The sequence below is a fragment of the Berkeleyomyces rouxiae genome (assembly GCF_048999995.1).
Source record: "Berkeleyomyces rouxiae strain 22BRR77 chromosome Unknown BrBRR77_ptg000007l, whole genome shotgun sequence".
NCBI classification, from domain to species: domain Eukaryota; kingdom Fungi; phylum Ascomycota; class Sordariomycetes; order Microascales; family Ceratocystidaceae; genus Berkeleyomyces; species Berkeleyomyces rouxiae.
The window spans coordinates 1,119,725-1,140,274 of record NW_027396497.1 but is presented as its reverse complement, the minus strand read 5'-3'; the positions used below and the strand labels follow the sequence as shown (position 1 = coordinate 1,140,274).

Sequence of the window (20,550 nt, the reverse complement as noted above, 5' to 3'; positions counted from 1 at the left end):
GAAGCGAGCTGTCATGGCAATTAGCGAGGTACCCTAAGCGGGTCGCAAAGACTTTCTCGAGCACTTTGCCTAGACAGTTGAGCAGTGAGATGATGCGGTAGGACTTTACGACTGAATAATCAGCCTTTCCGTCTTTCGCGAGCACAATCCCAGTAGCTTGCTTCCAGAGTGTGGGGTGTATTCCGAGGCGAGACAGGGCTTTGTAGACGGAGAGAAAGGGCGCGGGATGGGCCTCAAAGGCGATCTGGATGGGTCGTTGTTGTTGTTGTTGGTGTTGTTGGTGTTGTTGGTGTCGTTCTCATCGCGCTGAGCCTGGCTGAACACGAACAGGTTCCCATCCAGTGCATTAGGCGTCGGCGTTGTCGCGTCCGAGTCGCGCGAGTCGGGTGTCGAGGGAATCTCAACCACCGGCGCATCTTCAACACCTGCATCGACTTTCATCGATGAGGTGACGGGCGCATGCTGCGACGGTGAACGCAGCAGCTCGTCGTCGTCGGAACGCGGTTCCTGGCTCGCCATCTGGGCAAAACTCAGCCCCAGGCGCGTCGTGCGGCGCCTTTCATCGCGCGCGGTCGGTTTCTTGTCCATTTTGTTCGATGCACTGCTCGAACTAGTCTTGGAATCAATTGAGCTGTTGCTCAGAGTCGTTTTGGTGAGTTTTTCTGTCGATTTGGCCATTTTTGACACATGATTCTTTGGCCGGGGTGGACTAGTGTCACGGAATCGTGAATCTCTTGTAGCAAGGCTGTCCTCAGAGGTTCCCACTGGGGTACCCACAATCTTGATCTGTATCGCAGTCGACCTTCGGAGTCCAATGAGCATTCGGACAGTGACACTCGCCAATTAGTCTTCAAGCTGTCTGGCCATTTGGGCGCCTGAGAGGCAACCACTGCGCATGCTGCCGCATAGTCAGAGTCGGCTGACAATGCTTGTTCCCACAGTGTACTGAGGGCTTCCTTACGGAACGGGGATGGCAGTGTAACGCGAGCAGATCTGACTTTCAGGGCACCGTCGGGCAAACACTGGAGGAGCTGTTGGTTGCGAGCTTGTAGGCGGGGATCATCGGGACCTGAAGGCATGTGAAGACGGGAGAGAGCATCGGGCAGTGGGGACAGTTTCCCGGGACGGTGTTCCAGTGTTAGGTCAAACTCGCTTAGCAGGTTAGCCCAACGAGCTTGCCTCTCTGTTAACTGTTGCGCAGAGGTAAAATGCAACAAGTTCTTGTGGTCTGTTAACACTCGGATGGGTCCCTGGGCGCCACGTAACTCTCCTCTCCACTCTTTCAGGGCTCGGACAATTGCCAACATTTCTTTGTCATGGATCTCATAGTTGGACTCGGCAGGAGACAGCTTCTGGCTGATGTAGGCACATGGAAACAGGCCATCTGGATGCTGCTGCAATAGGACAGCTCCAGTGCTGTAGCCTGAAGAGTCAGCTTCGACAGTTGTTGGCAGAGAGTGGTCGAAGAGGCGCAAGACGGGCGAAGCACAGAAGAGATCTTTGAGTGACGAGAAGGCAGCTTGGCATTCTGGAGACCAGACGAAGGGAACTAGGTGACCAGTCAGTGAAGTGAGAGGGACGGCTACTTCGGCAAAGTTCTTGATGAACGGGCGGTAAAAATTGGCAAATCCTAGGAAGCCACGGAGCTCTTTCTTGGAACTGGGTACGGGCCAGTCTTTCACTGCTTGCACCTTGGCAGGATCCATTGTTGCTTTTCCAGGCTTGATGATGTAGCCCAGGTACTTGACTTCTTGTACACCGAACTCGCACTTGTCGATGTCAACCGTCAGTCCGGCCTTCACGAGCTTGGCTAGGACGTGGTTAACTTGTTCCTTGTGCTCGTCGAGGGAGCCATCGGTGTACACTAGGATGTCATCAACGTAAGCAGAACAAAACAGGTCGAGGTACTTTTGCAATACGGAATTCAGGAAGCGTTGGAATTGGGCAGGAGCATTGGACAAACCAAACGGCATCACGTTCCATTCAAAGGAGCCCAGGCGCGTACGGAAAGCGGTCTTCCATTCGTGGCCTGGCTCGATACGGATATTATGGAACGCTGCAACGACGTCAAGCTTAGTGAACCACTTTGAACGGCTGATTTGGCGTAGTGTTTCCTTGAAGTTGGGTAACGGGTATCTATCCTTCTTCATCAGCTTGTTCAACAGACGGTAGTCCACGCAGAATCTAAGTCCACCGCCAGGTTTCTTGACGAACAGGATGGGGGCAGCAGCAGTGGAACTACTCATTCGAATGAACTTCTTGTTCAGTAGGTTCAGTAACGTTTGGCGCAGTACTATCAACTCATCGTGGGAAAGGCTGTACAGTGGTCCCCAGGGAGCTTCCGAGTCAGGGACAGTTAGATGAATCTCGTGGTTCATCCCGGGACGCAGCGGCGGGAGGCGGCGCGTGTAGAGTGCTTCTGGGTCAAAAGCAACAACATTCTGTGGGTCTATCCAACTGGGAACCTTTTCCTTCCAGTCATCTGTAACAGGCTCGTTCTCTCGGGCCAACTTTTCCAATGCTTTGTTGATATCCTGTATGCTCGCAGCAAAGACCTTCAAGTCCTGGTGCAAGATCTTGCTGACACGTGCAGCTTTCAATTCCGTAGGGGTGTCCAAGTTCCGAATGGTCGAAACAGAGCGAGGGACGGAGAAGTGGGGGAGCACCAAACGGTGCCGGTTGCAGTCTATTAGGGCGTTGTGGTGGCTCAGCCACGGGTATCCAATAAGAAGTTCGTCATCATAAATGTCGGGTACGACAAGGGCAAGGACTTCTTCCCGGAGGCCGCCGAGATCCAGCTCGAAGCGGGCAGCCTGAGTGGCCACAGAAGAAGGTTGGTCATTAAAAGGTTTTAGGGAAAGGGAAGTTTGCAGCGCAGAACAAGGTAGTTTCAATCGTTTCACGAGGGCCTGGGATATGATCAAGGAGACTGTATTTCCGGTATCGACTAAAGCTACTGAGTTGTGAGAGCCGTTGATTACAACGTCAACAGATAAGGAGCCTCTCACAAGCAAAGGGGACGTTCCCTTCTTGTTCTTACCCCTCCGGGGGCGACTGTCACCGGAGGGTCTCAGTTTTCCGACTGAGCAGTGGGCAACTGTACGACACCGAAATCGGCATCCAGGTCATCGTCTAGCTGCGGCGGCGTGGGCACGTGTACACCGCGGACACGGGCAGGAGGCGCGTTCCGGTTGGGAGGCACATCGTAGGGGCATTCCCGTACAAAGTGACCTGAGGCGCCACAGCGGATGCAGAGGCCAGCGCGACGACGTCTCTCTCGTTCCTCTTCGCTCGCCCAGCGGGCAGTGCGGCGGGCAGCAGGCGCACGAGTAGGCTGGGGGGCAACGCGACGGGTTCGTTCCCAGTCCATGGCGTCGGGATGGCGGTGGGCAGCGGGGGCGGACGGGTAATAACCGGAGCGGCGGCCAGAAGTCGACTCGGCATCGAGCTTACGCTGCCGCAGTTCCTCGGCAGCTAACACGACCCGGTCTAAGTACTCCGAGAAGACCCGGGGAGGGAACGAGTTCGCCACGTATTCCCGAATGGGCGTGTCGAGGCTGTCCTTCAGCCACCTAATCTTCTGTGAGTCCGCCGCGTCCAGAGCTTTGGCGCGGGTCAGCAGGTCCTCAAACTCCTGCAGATGGACCTCGATCCTTCTGCCTCTCTGCTTTAACCGCGAGAGCTGGTCTTGTGCCTTATCTACGGCAACTTTGTCCTCAAACGCTCCCTGCAGCTCTTGAAGGAACCGGTCGCAGGAAACGGGGCCGTCGTCTGTTAGTCGGGTCTTGATTGACCGCATGCGGCTGCGGGCCAAACCCTCGGCCTGGGCATAGATCGAGACGATGAAGTCTCGGTCGGCCACATGGCCACGCTCGCAGTGCCATATTTCCAGGACCTGGTCGAACCAGGCGTCAAATTCCTCGGGCTCGGTGGAACTCAGCGAGGGAATCTTGTAGCGCAGTTTTGCGCGACCATTCTCGTTACCAGCCGCTGAGGCGGCGGCGGCAGCAGCAGCGGTGGCGGTAGCAAGCGCTGCTTGGGAGGCTTGGGTTTGGGCGGCTGCCTGCTGGGCGGCTTCGCTCTGGTTCTCCAGCATAGCCAGCATCTTGGCAAACTTGCTCTCCAGCTTGGCGAACCGTTGAGCATATTTGTCCTCAGTGCTGTCGACACTGGGGACAGGGGAGCTTGCGTAAGCGGCCCGCATGTCGTCGGTGGTGCGGCCACTCATGTTGAGAGTTTGTGTAACAGTAAAAAATAATGTGTGATGAAGATTGATAACGGGTTTGGGGAAAATAAACGATAAGACTGTTGAGAACTGTAGGGGCAATGCAATCTGTAAAAGCTGTATCTGTACCTGTGGCTGTAAAGAACTGTAGAACTGTAGAACTGTAGGGCTGTAGCGAAAAAGAAGATCGCAATATGATGTAAGGGGCCAAGTCGTAAAAGGACGTAGAAGGGCAGAAACAGATATATTGCGATGGAGAGAAGAAGAAAGAACTAACTAAAACTAGGAGAGAGCAGCAGCTCTTTATACTGCCTGGGTAGAACAACTGAGGCCTACCTGATTGACCCAAACGTGGTGAGTCATCGGGCGTTCGGATCAAGGCCGGTTGGGCCACTTGTATTCGGACCGTCAGTAGTCGGGCCTTTGCGGACTCGGACCACCGACACTCGAACCACCGTTGCTCAAGCCACACCGGCTTCAACTCGGGCAATCAGGCAAAGCCTTGACCCGGGTCTCCCAGACCCTAACAGCTCGTGGTTCGTGGGGATGCTCTCGCTGGGAATTCCACCAATGGTGATGGAGATTGAAGTCGCCGAGAAGCAAAGTACTGGTGTCAATATTGCGCGATAAAAGATTGGTGCGCTCAATGGTATAGGGGCGGGGTTGGGTCTCGGGGACAGGCTGCACAGTCAGCTGGCGTTCGTTGTAGACATTGAGAAGCGAAAACGGCTCCGACGCAAGGATGCGCAGGGTCTGAATATCACTCTCAGCATCGCTAAACTCGAACAGCACAGAAAACGGCAGGCCTTGGCGGACGTAGGTCAGGACCCGCGGGCGCAAAGGCATGGCCTCGAGATTCCTAACATTAAACGGCACAACCAGGGTGAAGCCCGGCTGCGTCAATGTTCTATACCCAGCTTTGAGTTTTATGGTATAAGGCTCCTGGATGCAGACAATGTCCGCCTTTCCGGTTGCAGCAGCCTCAAGTATTGTCTCATGAACAGCCTTCATTTTGTGCACGTTGTGCTGAAGGATGCGTAGACGTTGTCCGGCCGTAGGGCCCTCTTTCATTGGCGAGGGGGGCCGTCTGTCGTAGATTTGCGGTCAAGGTAGGGCACTGCTGGGACAATAGCGCCGCCGACGTTGACGTTTTTGCCGACACACTTGTCGTAGTCAGCCTGGGTCAGGGCCTCGACGACCACCGAGCCAGCCTGCTTACCCTTGGCAGGGACCACAAGCCAGCGCAGCGAGTCGGAGATCTTGACGCCGTTGAAGTCCGCCATGTCCTTGGGCAGCTCCTTGAGACTGTCGAAACCGTCTTCAATCGGCACACCGTGGATGACAAAGCAGAGCTTTGACGACTTGTGTGTTCTGGAGCCGGGAGATGTGGCGCGCGTGAACTCGCAGGCGCCAAAGCAGGACAGCTCCTTGACCACGCGCTGCAGATTGGAGGTCATCAATCTGACGGCCTCACTGTCCACAGCGTGCAGCAAGATGTTGCCCGCCTTGGTGCGCTGGACCGCAGACACTGCAGTCTTGCCAAGAAGGCGGTTCACCGCGTCGCGCACGCGTCGCTGGGGCAGCGCGCTGGCTCTCGACTCGGGTGTGGTGACAATAACGACGGCCGTTTTCTCGCGAGGGGCAGTCGTGGTGGTCGTGGTGGTGGTCGTGTTGGGGGCGGGGGTCGTGGTTTTGTCGGCAGCCTTCTTCTGGGCGCGCTTGGCGACTACGGTCCACGTGTCGGGGGACTCAGTGGGCGCGTCGGCATCAGCCATAGCCGTGTCCGGGGCGGGAGGCGAGGCGGCGTCATCGGTAGTAGTAGTGGCGGTCGAGGTGGTGGTCGAGGTAGTGGTGTCGGGTGTGCTGGACTGGTCGCCAGCGGTGTCGATGACCATAGCATCAGCCTGGTCAGTGGCGGCGGTTGCGGCGGTTGCGGCGGTCGCAGCATTTTTTTTGGCCTTTTTGCCGCGGCGTCTGCGCTTATTGGCCTTAGGCGCAGGGGTGGCGTTTTTTTTGCTGGCACAGGGCTCACTGCCCAGGACAGAAGGCGCGGCTGGCACCTCAGGTGTCTGTGTCGCAGCCTCGCTGTACGCAGCCACGGCTGCAGCCTCGTGTGCTGGCTTGGGGCGGGCAGCCTTTGAGACTTCCATCTCAACCAGCGTTTTGTGGTCGTGGCGCGACATTACGACGAGCCCGCACTCGTTGCCAAACTGGCGCAGGATGCGCATCAGCTGGGCCTCGGAGGCTGACTCCTTGAGTCGTTCTAGAACAAGGAAGACCTCGTTCATGATGGCGGCGTTCTGCTCGTCGCGCCGGCGCTTGCGCTCCAACATGAGAGCAATCTCTCGGGCGCGCTTCGCCGGAATCGTCTGGTCGTTGTTGTTGTTGTTGGTGTTGTTGGTGTTGTTGGTGTCGTTCTCATCGCGCTGAGCCTGGCTGAACACGAACAGGTTCCCATCCAGTGCATTAGGCGTCGGCGTTGTCGCGTCCGAGTCGCGCGAGTCGGGTGTCGAGGGAATCTCAACCACCGGCGCATCTTCAACACCTGCATCGACTTTCATCGATGAGGTGACGGGCGCATGCTGCGACGGTGAACGCAGCAGCTCGTCGTCGTCGGAACGCGGTTCCTGGCTCGCCATCTGGGCAAAACTCAGCCCCAGGCGCGTCGTGCGGCGCGTTTCATCGCGCGCGGTCGGTTTCTTGTCTATTTTGTTCGATGCACTGCTCGAACTAGTCTTAGAATCAATTGAGCTGTTGCTCAGAGTCGTTTTGGTGAGTTTTTCTGTCGATTTGGCCATTTTTGCAAAAGTTTTTCCTTCAGTTGATTGAAGAAACGCTTGAACGAAGAGGGCTGACCATCCCACTGGGGGTCGCTGTGGTGCAGTGGTATAGCACCTGGCAAGGCTTTTCGGTTGGCTACCGAGAAGTCGTAGGTTCGATTCCTACCAGTGACGCCAATTTTCTACGAGCAGTCAACCTTAACTGGGGCACTTGGGGTTAGTGCTGCTCGTTGGAAATTCATACCAAAAGCTATTCATGTATTTCCTTTCTGTCATAACTTGGGGATTATATTTGTGGGATCTTAGATGTAACTGCCTCCCTGCCAGGGGATTGGAGTATATTATGTATAGTAGCTAGCTTGTTTGAGATTCCGTTAAACCTTGATTCGTGTATAGTATTAATATACACCTCGCCATAACCCTGTCAGGTTCCATGCGAGTAATGAATAAAAAAAAAAAAAAAAAAAATCCCACTGGGGCCATGAGATATTGTGTGTGGGAGAGGGGGAACATTGTTGGCTCGATAACAGCTGATGCACTGACTGTAACAACTGGAACGTGGTAACATCAGGCTGCGGGTTGACTTCGGTCTGCTGGGGCATGGTGGCGACCTGAGGTGGCAACGTGGCGGGGAGGGAAGGCGGAAAACTGGGGGTCCTAGGGCTCGACATGGCATAAGATTGCACTTGCCCAAATAGGATAAAAACAAACAGGTAGAACAGGGATAGGAACATATCCATATAGAGGGATGAAAACTGTATATAAAACTTCTTGAACGGATCCCGTAACTCCAGGGGATCGTGAGAAAACTCAAGAAGATGTTAAAGATAATATGTGACGGGTTTCACTAAGTATGAGAAAATCTCATAGTTATGACCAAATGCTGTTTATTATCTTTAACATAGGGAAGAAAAGAAAGAAAAGGAAGAAGAAAATCTAAACTAAAGATGGGGGAACTGGCTATGCTTTATAGGCATTCAGGAATCCAGTTGTGTGGGCCCCACCAGGGCAACCAGCCCTATGACCCCTGTACAATAAAAGTGGAGCAACATCCGTGCACATAAAAGTGGGTCCCGACCCTTGTGACACAAAAAGTGGGTCGCACCCTGGTCGACTAAAAGTGGGTCCACAAACCCTAACCCGAAAGTGGACCCAACTTCAAATCACCCAAAAAGTGGGTCAACATGGATCAGCCCAAAGATGATCCAACATCGGGTCCACGACCCGTAACACTCTGTTCGTCCGTCAATGTCGAGGTCACATACCACTACCTCATCAATCGTCCGGGTTTTCTTATCGTTTTCTGCCAGTTTTAACTGTCGTTTGGCAACTGGGATGCGCGTGAGGCCTTTCTTTCGGACCAACGATTCGTTAAAAGCTGAAGTAACTAAGCACCCACTGTCAAAGAGAGCGTCACAATAGAAAGAGTTATCAATAAAAGCATCTATTAGAAACGGAGTGGAGTGCATGTCTTCTACAAAATCAGTCGAAATATCTGAATCGTTGTGTCCCTTGCCGATAGGACCCTGAAGGCGACTTTGGTCAGGGTCTACTCTTTTAGTTCATCGGTCTCAACATGTTCTTCAACGGTCGCTTGGTTGATGGCTGCGGGCGGCCGGGCGGAGCTGTACGTAGGGCACTTGAAGGAGCGGTGTCCTGTCTGGAGACAGCGAAAGCAGGCCTGTTTTCCCCGAGCCTGTTCGATGTCACTCTGCGATCTCCAGGGGGCACGGGGTTTTGTGGCTTGCGTCTTCAGGGCGTTCATTCCGGACATGGCGGTATCTCCTTCGCTGTCTACACGAGAGATAGCACGGTTCTGTGTAGTGGACATGGGTGGGCTCTTGGGATACACAGTCCGGGTCTGGTGCAACTCCTTTGACTTGTACATCGGCAGGGACTCTACTCGTCCTGCCACATCTGCCACCGCCTCCACATATGCCTCGTAGCTATTCTCATCGAGTCGTCGGGGCACCAGGTGGTGTTTGAGAGTTTCATTTAGTGAGCTGTGCAACAGGACGATTTTGGCTCGGTCGTGCCAACAGTGACCTTCCACGAGGCCTAGTTGCGTCTCAAAGTCGTCCAAGAAAGATGAGAAAGGTTGGTTAGGCCCCATCATCATGAAAACTAAGGTCTCTCCAGCCTTGAACACGGTGTCCTTGTCTCGAAACTGTTGGTGTATGTGTCGTAGGAACTGGTGCCAATCCCAGTTATGGGCATTCCCGTTGCGGAACCAATTCTGGACCCGGGCCTGTTGACTATTGGGAATGGCCATGTATATGCCTAGGCATACACTCCTTCCAGAGCCGATGTGTCATGAATAGCTATCCTGACACTGCTCATGCTAAGGGTTATGCATGAGACCTACCCCACTCTTCTTTTCCACAACGCCGAAGGTCGGCGACCTATGAAGATGCGCTAATGGCGCAAGTTGGTCTGTGTAGATCGTGAGTTGATCAACGGATATGAGGTTGTCGTGGGATGTGCTGAGCACGGGTGCTCTGATAGACGTTGTTCTGCTGCTGCGGAGTTTTCTTGTTGCAATTGCCATTGCGTGCTTAGGTGGGGGTTGTTATCTGGTTCGATTGTTACGAACCTGTTACGTCTTGTTTACACGAGACTTATCTTTTTTTTTTTTTTTTTTTTTTATTCATTACTCGCATGGAACCTGACAGGGTTATGGCGAGGTGTATATTAATACTATACACGAATCAAGGTTTAACGGAATCTCAAACAAGCTAGCTACTATACATAATATACTCCAATCCCCTGGCAGGGAGGCAGTTACATCTAAGATCCCACAAATATAATCCCCAAGTTATGACAGAAAGGAAATACATGAATAGCTTTTGGTATGAATTTCCAACGAGCAGCACTAACCCCAAGTGCCCCAGTTAAGGTTGACTGCTCGTAGAAAATTGGCGTCACTGGTAGGAATCGAACCTACGACTTCTCGGTAGCCAACCGAAAAGCCTTGCCAGGTGCTGACTTATCTTTTGTTCGTAGTTAGATGTTGATTGTTTCTAACTTGGGAAGACAGAGTTTTGTTAGGAGCGCCGACAACATAAATATCGTCGTCTCCTGCCCTGAGTTGATCAGGTTTACTCTTGTTCTCCAAGCTTAACAATCACATGCACTTGCTTACCTTCTTCTTCTTCTTTATACCATTCTGTTCTTGCTTTCTTTGCAGTTCAACCTTTCTTCTTCTTTGAAGTGTGTGATTGTTCCTCCTCCTTCCTCTTTGTGCCGCTCTATTCTCCGAATAGCCATCTAAGTTGTGTGTTGCCTCTTCATCTCAACCGACCATACGTCTTAGCACTCTGTCTAACTGACGTCTTCCTTCACAGGCCCGACTGTCCACCTCAGGAACCTATCATTGTCCCGAGTCGTTGGCTGTACCCGGAACCCTAATTCTTTCTTCGGGCCCTATCCGTAATATTTTGTTAAGCTTCATTTGAAGACCCGACGCTATTATAACTTTGGCTTTCTTTGGCACTTTTTTCTCCCCTCATTTATTTTTCCCTCTCTATTACGTTTCAACTCGCAATGGCCCTCACTCGCGAAATGATCGAGCATCTCAATACGTTCCTCCTGTCGATTCCTGACCGAACTCCTGAGAACTGGCATCTCGGTGCCCTTCCTAGGGAATTCAGTGCTGAGATCAAAATGGCTATTGTGGCGGCTTACATATCTGGTCTGCGCACCGACGATGGTGCCCCGCCCATCCCCGTTGGCTCTGTTCCGGATGCGGCTCAGGTTTACTGGGCTGCGTTCCAGGCTGGCGCTGAAGCCCGCTTCAACTCCCTTGAGTCTCTTCCCCGAGTCAAACGGGAAGAGGATGCCGATCCGTTGAAAGAGGCCGACAAGCATCTTGATGTCGTGCCCTATGATGGCAATCAGCAAGGCTTCCAGGCGTTCCAGAGACAACTTGCGGTCAAATTTGCTGCTGCACCCAAGCACCACCGCACGGAGCAGCGCAAGCTGATGACTGCCTTCTCCTACCTTAGAGATGGCGCTCTGGATTGGGCCATGCCTCGGATGGACCCGGCCACTGGACACATGAACTCTGAAACGTACGACGATTTCATGAAATCGTTAGCTGAGGCTTTCGATGACCCTGACTGGCGCATGACTGCGACCCAGCAGATCTTCGACTTAAAGCAGACAGGTACTTGTACTGCCTATCACTCTGCTTTCACAACGCTGTTGAAGAAACTCGGTTGGGCCGACGCTGATTTCACCATTGCACTATTTCAGCGAGGCCTCAAGCCCCACATACAGGACGCTCTGGCTTGGAACACCTATCCTGCCCCTAAGGGAACGCTTGATCAGTTCGCTAATTTCTGCAACACGCTGGACAATACGATCAACAACCGAACCCGGGGAAACAACGGGAAAATCCAACCACCTCCTGGTGTGGTCCCCTTCCAGCAAGATTCTCGTTCGAGAAATGCTGGCGCCCAAAAAACTGTCCTCAACACCAAGCCAGCTAAGGGTGTAACGATCTATGGATCGAGGTAGGCTCAGGCTCCGCCCTCACCGCCGTTTACACCGCCGTCCACACCGCCTTGCACACCGCCGTTACTCACCGCCTGCCAAACCCGTGTGCACACCGTCGTTGTCAAGGGTACGCGTCATACCTCTACCGCGCGTATATAGATAGTGTTGTTTCCGCCCGTTTTCTTGTACATTAGTCTTTTCTCTTTATCTGTTTCTTAATTTATTTCTGCTGTTCTAAAAGCGTTCTCCTTTAGACCGTAAAGCCTTACAATAGAAACAGATCTACCCTTGTTTACACTGTCCTCGTTTCTTTTACCCTGTCTTCGTACCTTTTCCTCGTTACCACCCGCCACCTGTACATCGTTTCTCTCTGTTCCTCTTTTGTTCCACCGTCACATGCCCTACTGTGCACCTACCACCGACCCCGACTCTGACACCACTTCCAACAACACCGTCTTCTTCGACTCTGAGCCTCCTCCGACAGCCATGTCCGATCCTACTGTCCCTGTTCCAGCCCCGGCGGCCCCGTCGCTTCAAGATCTGCTGCAAGCCATCCAGCAGCTCAACGAGAAGCACGACCACGCGCAACAACAATTGCGCGACGAGTTCAACAGTGGCCAACAAAAACGAGATCAGGCCATCGCCGATCTCCAAGCTTTTGCCCGTGCTGCCACCGCTACTTCCGCTCCCGCCGTCGTCCCTGCGTCCCCTGTCCCCACTGCTGTCCCCGCTGCTCCCGTGCCCGTTGCAACTACGGAAAGAAACCTCGAACCGAGGAAGCGTGCCCTCCCGGATATCGCCTTGTTTTCCGGCCAACGCTCTGCCTACCGCGTCTGGGCCCTGAGTGCCCGCTCCAAGCTTGCACTGGACAGCGAGTCAATCGGTGACCACCGCAAGCAATACGCGTACCTTTTTGCGCGTATGACGGTAGAAGCCCAGAACCTCGTCGTGGCGTACTTCGAGCAGGGCTTGCTGAACGACACCGGGCCCCACCAGTTCCTGGAGTACTTGGACTCCATATTCATCGACCCCTTTGCTGCTGACCGTGCTCTCTTCCACCTGGACAACATGCGCCAGGGACCCTCTGAACCCTTCGCCTTGTTCCTGCCCCGCTTCGAAAAAGTCCTCCAGGACGCCAACATCATTGGCGACCGCAACCGCATTTCGAAGTTGCAAACCGCCATGGCGCCTGCCCTCCGACAAGCGATGGTCTATGTCAACGTCCCCGCGACGTACCCTGAATTTACCAACTGCATGCAAAACGTCGCTTCCAAGGCTGAGCAATTCCTACCTCGTCCCCGCCGCGGCCACTACTCCGCTTTCACTGATAACACGACCTACTCTCCGTACGCTGCCCACCCTGTTTCCCCTGCTCCTGCTGGCCCTTTTGTTTCCTCCGTTCCCCCGTCGGCTGCTGCTCGTCACCCCGATGCTATGGATTGGACTCCCACTGTCACTGCCACGGCCCTTCAGCCCCTGACCGACGAGGAGCGCGAGCGCCTCCGCCGCAACCGCGCCTGCTTCCGCTGCCGCCAGACTGGCCATCTGCGCCAGAACTGTCCACTGAACTTTGTCCCCACTACTACCGTCCCTGTCCGCTCCACCAACCTTCCCCAGCTTGCTGCGCCGACCCCAGCTCTGCCCCTGCCTGTGCCCACGCCCGCGTCCCGCGACATGTCGGGAAATGGAGAGCTCTAGGCGAACGTCGCCGTCTAGAGCCCCAAGGAGAGAAGATCGCTCGGGAGGAAATGGGGGCTAGAGGTACCTATATAGATGTTGTTCTCAATAAAACTTGTTCTACCTCTGCCTTCGTCGACTCCGGTTGCCTGTGTCTTGCCACCGTCTCTCCGCGCACCGCCACCCGCGCCCACGCTACTATCCTGCCCATCTGCCCTCGTCCAATTGCTCAAGTAGTTAATGACCAAAACCCACCCGTCATCGATCAAGTCGCCGTTTTTGACCTTGGTCTCGGAGGATTGGACGAGAAACTCTACGCTTACATCGTCCCTGGTCAGACTGAGGACCTCATCCTGGGTCAAGGCTGGATTGCCAAGCACGACGCTTCCCTCCGCCCTGCCCAGAACGAAGTCTTCATCCGCTTGCCCACTCCCCTTCGTCTTACCAACTGTACTGCCAATCCCGATGTCCTCCCTGTTACTGCCCACGCCGTCCGCGCCTTTCACCTCAGAGCCCGCCGTTCTCACAATGTCCGCATCTTCTCCGCCACTCTTCACGACATTGAGAAGGCCCTCAAGGCCAAAATTTACACCGACCCCCGCGCCAACTGTCCCGAGTGGCTCCTTCCTGTCATCGACGCTTTCGACAGGAAGAAAGCTTCCGAGCTCCCCCCGAACCGCCCTGGCATTGATACAGAGATCCGCCTTAAACCAGGCTTGTCCCCGCCCTCGTGCCCTCTGTACTCAATGAGCCGAGAAGAACTGCTGCTGCTCCGGAAAACTCTCTACGACTTGCTCGACGCTGGCTTTATCCGAGCCAGTAGTGCTGAGGGAGGTGCTCCTGTCATCTTCGTGAAGAAACCTGGTGGTGGTCTTCGTTTTTGCGTAGACTACCGTGCCCTGAACAGCGTCACAGAGAAGGATGGTTACCCGTTACCACTGATCAACGACACCCTCCGTGACATCGCTGCCGCCAAGTACGTCTCCAAGGTCGATGTAATCTCCGCGTTCCACCGTCTCCGCCTGAAAGAAGGTAGTGAAGCCTACACGGCCTTCCGCACCCATCTCGGAGCGTATGAATGGCTAGTCACCCCTTTCGGCCTCACTGGTGCTCCTGCTGCTTTCCAACGTTTTATCAATCATGTGCTCTCCCGCTGGCTCGGTATCTCCTGCTCTGCTTACCTCGACGATGTAGTGATCTACAGCTCTGACTCCCGCAAAGAACACCGTAACCTTGTCTGTCAGATCATCCGCGCTCTCGGAGATGCTGGCTTACAGCTTGACTGGGATAAAAGTGAATTTGAGTCCCCGTCCATCAAGTACCTTGGTTTCATCGTTGAACCCGGCTCCGGCATCCGTGCAGACCCAGACAAAGTCAAGGCTATCCAGGAATGGGAGGCTCCCACGTCTGTCCGCGGAGTCCGTAGTTTTCTTGGGTTTGCCAACTTCTACCGCTGTTTTGTCCCCGAATACTCCACCGTCGCTGCTCCCCTGACTCTGCTGACCAAGAAGGATCAACCCTTCAAGTGGGAAGACGAACAACTCCGTTCGTTTGAAGCTTTGAAGAAGGCCCTTGTCTCTGCCCCGCTCCTTGCCACCTTTGACCCTGACCTCCCCACCATCGTTGAAGCCGATGCTTCCGGCTGGGCCCTGGGAGGTTCCCTCAGACAGCAAGGTGCTGATTCTCTTTGGCGTCCTGTTGCTTACTTCTCGCGAAAGCTCAGCCCAGCGGAAGTCAACTATCCTATCCACGATAAGGAAATGTTGGCCATCCACTCCTGCCTCCGCGCTTGGCGCTCCTACCTCGCTGGCATCCCGTTCGAAGTACACACCGACCACCAGAACCTTTTGTACTTCCAGAAGCAAAGAACCCTGTCAGAACGCCAACGCCGCTGGGCCCATGAATTGTCCGAGTTCGACTTTCGGTTAATTCATCGACCCGGCGTTACTCAAGTGACCTCCGATGCCCTTTCCCGCCGCGACCAAGACCTGCCCCAAGACCTCTCCGATGAACGCCTCCAGTCCCGTGTCCACCAAGTTCTGCGCCCTGACGGGCCCGACTTCGTCATTGCCGCCGCCGTTTGGGCTAAAGAGCCTGACAAAGACCCTGAAGGAACCCTGACCCTCGACCACGCTGCCCTAGATGCCCCTTTTGCTGACCCGGAACTCCAGACCCTCTGGCACTCGGCACTTACCCATAACGAACGTTATTGGCAAGCGCGACAAGCTGTCCAAGAACAAGCCCGCTCGTTCCCCAACGAGTGGGGCCTTCCTTGGCAGATCAGCGAGTGTACCCTCGACTCCGCCACCCGTCTCCTCTGGCGTGACCGCCTGTGGATCCCGTACTACGAGCCCCTCCGCACTCGTATCATCCAGCAAGTCCACGACTCCACGCTCACCGGTCACCCTGGAGGATCAGCAACCCGTGATCTAGTCAGCCGCTCCTACGCTTGGCCTGGCCTCTCTGACGATGTCCGCCGCTTCGTTGGTAATTGCGACACTTGCGGTAAAAGCAAGATTTGGCGCGACCAGAAGCGTGGCCTCCTGAAGCCCCTGCCCGTCCCAGACCGCGCCTGGCAAGAACTCGCAATGGATTTCATCGTCGGCCTCCCCGAGTCCGAAGGCTGCACTACTATCTTAGGTATTACAGACCGGCTGTCAAAGAGTAAAATCTTGATACCGCTGAAATCGTATACTGCCTCTGACGTAGCCAGAGCCTTCATCACACACGTCTTTGCCCACCATGGTCTACCCCGCGCCATCACGTCCGACCGAGGTCCCCAGTTCACCGGTTTATTCTGGACAGAAGTCTGTCGCCAGCTCTCCATCACCCGCCGCCTCTCCACTGCGTTCCATCCCGAGACCGACGGCGCCCAAGAGCGCTCCAACCAGGAGATCGAGACCTACCTCCGTGCCTTCACTGTTTTCCTGCAAGACGACTGGGCTGCACTTCTCCCCCAAGCCCAGGTCGCCCTGAACAATCGCACCGCTACTGCCACTGGCCTTTCCCCTTTTTTCTTCACCCATGGTTACAACATTGACCCCCTTGACATGACTACCGACCACGAACCAGGCTCCACCGTTTCCCCCGCCACTGCCGGCCACAACTGGCTCGCCAAGCACCGCGACGCAACCGCGTTCGCCCAGGCCTCCATGGCATTCGCCCTTGAAACACAGGAACGACATGCCAACCGGGGACGCCAGGCAGCGGAAGCTTTCAAAGTCGGCGACCGAGTCTACCTGCGTCTGCGCAACGTGCGCACCATCCGCCCCTCGAAGACACTCGACTGGCTTGCCTTGCCCTACCGCGTTATCCAAGTCGTCGGTACGCACGCTGTCAAACTAGACACGCCCACCGGTATCCACCCCGTCTTCCACGTGAGTCTTGTCCGCCGCGCCCGTGATGACCCTCTGCCTTCCCAAGTCTTAGCCAACCCGGAACCACCTGCAATCGCGCCCGAAGAAGCCTCCGGCGATTTAGTGGCTGGCGAGTACCTTGTCGACGAGATCCTACAACACAAGGTCGTCGACAAACGTCACAAAGTGCTCGTCCAGTGGACTGGATGGGCAGAGCCAACATGGGAACCCTTGTCACACGTCCTAGACACAGCAGCGCTCGAGAGATACGAGCAGACCCACGAGTGCCCCTGGAAGTTGCCAGCAGTCCCCCGGAGGAGAGGGAGGAGGAGGCGATTGTAACGATCTATGGATCGAGGTAGGCTCAGGCTCCGCCCTCACCGCCGTTTACACCGCCGTCCACACCGCCTTGCACACCGCCGTTACTCACCGCCTGCCAAACCCGTGTGCACACCGTCGTTGTCAAGGGTACGCGTCATACCTCTACCGCGCGTATATAGATAGTGTTGTTTCCGCCCGTTTTCTTGTACATTAGTCTTTTCTCTTTATCTGTTTCTTAATTTATTTCTGCTGTTCTAAAAGCGTTCTCCTTTAGACCGTAAAGCCTTACAAAGGGTACTGTCATGAATAGCCATTCTTGCCATTGCCATTGCATAGGGTTATGCCTGGCACCTTACCCCGCTTCCATTTGTCACGCTAATGTTCCAAGGACGTATGATGATACGGTTATACCACTTGGTGGTCTGTGTAACCTTGAGGTGTCACTCCGGTTTATCTACTCGGGTGTGGCCGGCTTGCACCCTATAGATCATCGCTATTAGGTAACTCGATACTCTGCAGTTGATGCAGCTTATTCTGAGTTGACTGCTATTCTCGTTCCTTTTGTGTCAACAGCGTTTGAGCGTGGGGTCCACACCTGTTAGGCCGATATCGCTGTAACGCGACATATCGTTGCCTGGGTGTCTTGAGGGATTTTCAGTCTGCTGCTGCAGTGTTGGTTTATCTCGTGAACTAACATCCGGTTTGATAGTAGCGTCTGGTAACGTTGAGTTACGTATGTCCCCACTTTCGGTTATCTGTGATTTGGTTCTAGCTTGGGAAGATCTCTGTTGTCAGAATCTGCAACGCCTTAAATAGCGTTGCCTTCTGCCCTGTGTGATCAGGTTAGCTCTTGCTCCCCAAGCTTAACAATCACATACACCCCTTTTGCCATTCTTCTGTGTATACTAGTTTATAGTATCACTTCTTCGATAGTACCTTCTTCTTTAGTACTATATCTTTAATCATCACTTGTTTCTTGATAGCCTTCATTGCATCAGTACCTTCTGTCGTCTTCGTTACCTCAGTGTTCCTGTGATTGTTTATTCCCTTCCGTGTGTTATAAGATCAATTAGTTGAGTGTGCCTCTTTACCTCAAACCGACCATACGACCTAGAGAGTTCTATCCTCTCCTCCCGGCCGTATATCCGCGCAGGCCTGACTGTCCACCTCTGGAACCTATCATTGTCCCGAGTCGTTGGCTTTCTAGAACCCTAATGGTTTCCTTGGGCCCTATCCGTAATATGGCGTGACCGCCTGTGGATCCCGTACTACGAGCCCCTCCGCACTCGTATCATCCAGCAAGTCCACGACTCCACGCTCACCGGTCACCCTGGAGGATCAGCAACCCGTGATCTAGTCAGCCGCTCCTACGCTTGGCCTGGCCTCTCTGACGATGTCCGCCGCTTCGTTGGTAATTGCGACACTTGCGGTAAAAGCAAGATTTGGCGCGACCAGAAGCGTGGCCTCCTGAAGCCCCTGCCCGTCCCAGACCGCGCCTGGCAAGAACTCGCAATGGATTTCATCGTCGGCCTCCCCGAGTCCGAAGGCTGCACTACTATCTTAGGTATTACAGACCGGCTGTCAAAGAGTAAAATCTTGATACCGCTGAAATCGTATACTGCCTCTGACGTAGCCAGAGCCTTCATCACACACGTCTTTGCCCACCATGGTCTACCCCGCGCCATCACGTCCGACCGAGGTCCCCAGTTCACCGGTTTATTCTGGACAGAAGTCTGTCGCCAGCTCTCCATCACCCGCCGCCTCTCCACTGCGTTCCATCCCGAGACCGACGGCGCCCAAGAGCGCTCCAACCAGGAGATCGAGACCTACCTCCGTGCCTTCACTGTTTTCCTGCAAGACGACTGGGCTGCACTTCTCCCCCAAGCCCAGGTCGCCCTGAACAATCGCACCGCTACTGCCACTGGCCTTTCCCCTTTTTTCTTCACCCATGGTTACAACATTGACCCCCTTGACATGACTACCGACCACGAACCAGGCTCCACCGTTTCCCCCGCCACTGCCGGCCACAACTGGCTCGCCAAGCACCGCGACGCAACCGCGTTCGCCCAGGCCTCCATGGCATTCGCCCTTGAAACACAGGAACGACATGCCAACCGGGGACGCCAGGCAGCGGAAGCTTTCAAAGTCGGCGACCGAGTCTACCTGCGTCTGCGCAACGTGCGCACCATCCGCCCCTCGAAGACACTCGACTGGCTTGCCTTGCCCTACCGCGTTATCCAAGTCGTCGGTACGCACGCTGTCAAACTAGACACGCCCACCGGTATCCACCCCGTCTTCCACGTGAGTCTTGTCCGCCGCGCCCGTGATGACCCTCTGCCTTCCCAAGTCTTAGCCAACCCGGAACCACCTGCAATCGCGCCCGAAGAAGCCTCCGGCGATTTAGTGGCTGGCGAGTACCTTGTCGACGAGATCCTACAACACAAGGTCGTCGACAAACGTCACAAAGTGCTCGTCCAGTGGACTGGATGGGCAGAGCCAACATGGGAACCCTTGTCACACGTCCTAGACACAGCAGCGCTCGAGAGATACGAGCAGACCCACGAGTGCCCCTGGAAGTTGCCAGCAGTCCCCCGGAGGAGAGGGAGGAGGAGGCGATTGTAACGATCTATGGATCGAGGTAGGCTCAGGCTCCGCCCTCACCGCCGTTTACACCGCCGTCCACACCGCCTTGCACACCGCCGTTACTCACCGCCTGCCAAACCCGTGTGCACACCGTCGTTGTCAAGGGTACGCGTCATACCTCTACCGCGCGTATATAGATAGTGTTGTTTCCGCCCGTTTTCTTGTACATTAGTCTTTTCTCTTTATCTGTTTCTTAATTTATTTCTGCTGTTCTAAAAGCGTTCTCCTTTAGACCGTAAAGCCTTACAAAGGGTACTGTCATGAATAGCCATTCTTGCCATTGCCATTGCATAGGGTTATGCCTGGCACCTTACCCCGCTTCCATTTGTCACGCTAATGTTCCAAGGACGTATGATGATACGGTTATACCACTTGGTGGTCTGTGTAACCTTGAGGTGTCACTCCGGTTTATCTACTCGGGTGTGGCCGGCTTGCACCCTATAGATCATCGCTATTAGGTAACTCGATACTCTGCAGTTGATGCAGCTTATTCTGAGTTGACTGCTATTCTCGTTCCTTTTGTGTCAACAGCGTTTGAGCGTGGGGTCCACACCTGTTAGGCCGATATCGCTGTAACGCGACATATCGTTGCCTGGGTGTCTTGAGGGATTTTCAGTCTGCTGCTGCAGTGTTGGTTTATCTCGTGAACTAACATCCGGTTTGATAGTAGCGTCTGGTAACGTTGAGTTACGTATTGTCATGAATAGCTATCCTGACACTGCTCATGCTAAGGGTTATGCATGAGACCTACCCCACTCTTCTTTTCCACAACGCCGAAGGTCGGCGACCTATGAAGATGCGCTTATGGCACAGGTTGGTCTGTGTAGATCGTGAGTTGATCAACGGATATGAGGTTGTCGTGGGATGTGCTGAGCACGGGTGCTCTGATAGACGTTGTTCTGCTGCTGCGGAGTTTTCTTGTTGCAATTGCCATTGCGTGCTTAGGTGGGGGTTGTTATCTGGTTCGATTGTTACGAACCTGTTACGTCTTGTTTACACGAGACTTATCTTTTGTTCGTAGTTAGATGTTGATTGTTTCTAGCTTGGGAAG

General features: G+C 54.4%; 7 protein-coding genes across 7 annotated transcripts; 3 read left to right on the top strand and 4 right to left on the bottom strand.

The window, feature by feature from the left end:
• Positions 1-105: 105 nt before the first annotated feature.
• Positions 106-4,228, bottom strand: BROUX77_006078 (uncharacterized protein; the record flags this gene model as incomplete). The annotated part of the gene is made up of 3 exons (XM_073751023.1): positions 106-709; positions 778-2,813; positions 3,107-4,228. The coding sequence occupies 3 exons, from the start codon at positions 4,226-4,228 to the stop codon at positions 106-108; spliced, it is 3,762 nt and encodes a 1,253-aa protein (XP_073603948.1).
• A 474-nt stretch (positions 4,229-4,702) lies between these two features.
• Positions 4,703-5,236, bottom strand: BROUX77_006077 (uncharacterized protein; the record flags this gene model as incomplete). The annotated part of the gene is made up of 1 exon (XM_073751022.1): positions 4,703-5,236. One exon carries the CDS (start codon positions 5,234-5,236, stop codon positions 4,703-4,705), a length of 534 nt encoding a protein of 177 aa, XP_073603947.1.
• Positions 5,237-5,292: 56 nt separating this feature from the next.
• BROUX77_006076 (uncharacterized protein) lies at positions 5,293-7,023 on the bottom strand (the record flags this gene model as incomplete). The annotated part of the gene is made up of 1 exon (XM_073751021.1): positions 5,293-7,023. One exon carries the CDS (start codon positions 7,021-7,023, stop codon positions 5,293-5,295), a length of 1,731 nt encoding a protein of 576 aa, XP_073603946.1.
• A 1,531-nt stretch (positions 7,024-8,554) lies between these two features.
• Positions 8,555-8,893, bottom strand: BROUX77_006075 (uncharacterized protein; the record flags this gene model as incomplete). The annotated part of the gene is made up of 1 exon (XM_073751019.1): positions 8,555-8,893. The coding sequence occupies one exon, from the start codon at positions 8,891-8,893 to the stop codon at positions 8,555-8,557; it is 339 nt and encodes a 112-aa protein (XP_073603945.1).
• A 1,655-nt stretch (positions 8,894-10,548) lies between these two features.
• BROUX77_006074 (uncharacterized protein) lies at positions 10,549-11,523 on the top strand (the record flags this gene model as incomplete). The annotated part of the gene is made up of 1 exon (XM_073751018.1): positions 10,549-11,523. The coding sequence occupies one exon, from the start codon at positions 10,549-10,551 to the stop codon at positions 11,521-11,523; it is 975 nt and encodes a 324-aa protein (XP_073603944.1).
• Positions 11,524-11,898: 375 nt separating this feature from the next.
• BROUX77_006073 (uncharacterized protein) lies at positions 11,899-13,200 on the top strand (the record flags this gene model as incomplete). Its single annotated transcript, XM_073751017.1, has 1 exon — positions 11,899-13,200. The coding sequence occupies one exon, from the start codon at positions 11,899-11,901 to the stop codon at positions 13,198-13,200; it is 1,302 nt and encodes a 433-aa protein (XP_073603943.1).
• A 50-nt stretch (positions 13,201-13,250) lies between these two features.
• Positions 13,251-19,478, top strand: BROUX77_006072 (uncharacterized protein; the record flags this gene model as incomplete). The annotated part of the gene is made up of 2 exons (XM_073751016.1): positions 13,251-16,841; positions 18,156-19,478. 2 exons carry the CDS (start codon positions 13,251-13,253, stop codon positions 19,476-19,478), a joined length of 4,914 nt encoding a protein of 1,637 aa, XP_073603942.1.
• Positions 19,479-20,550: the final 1,072 nt, after the last annotated feature.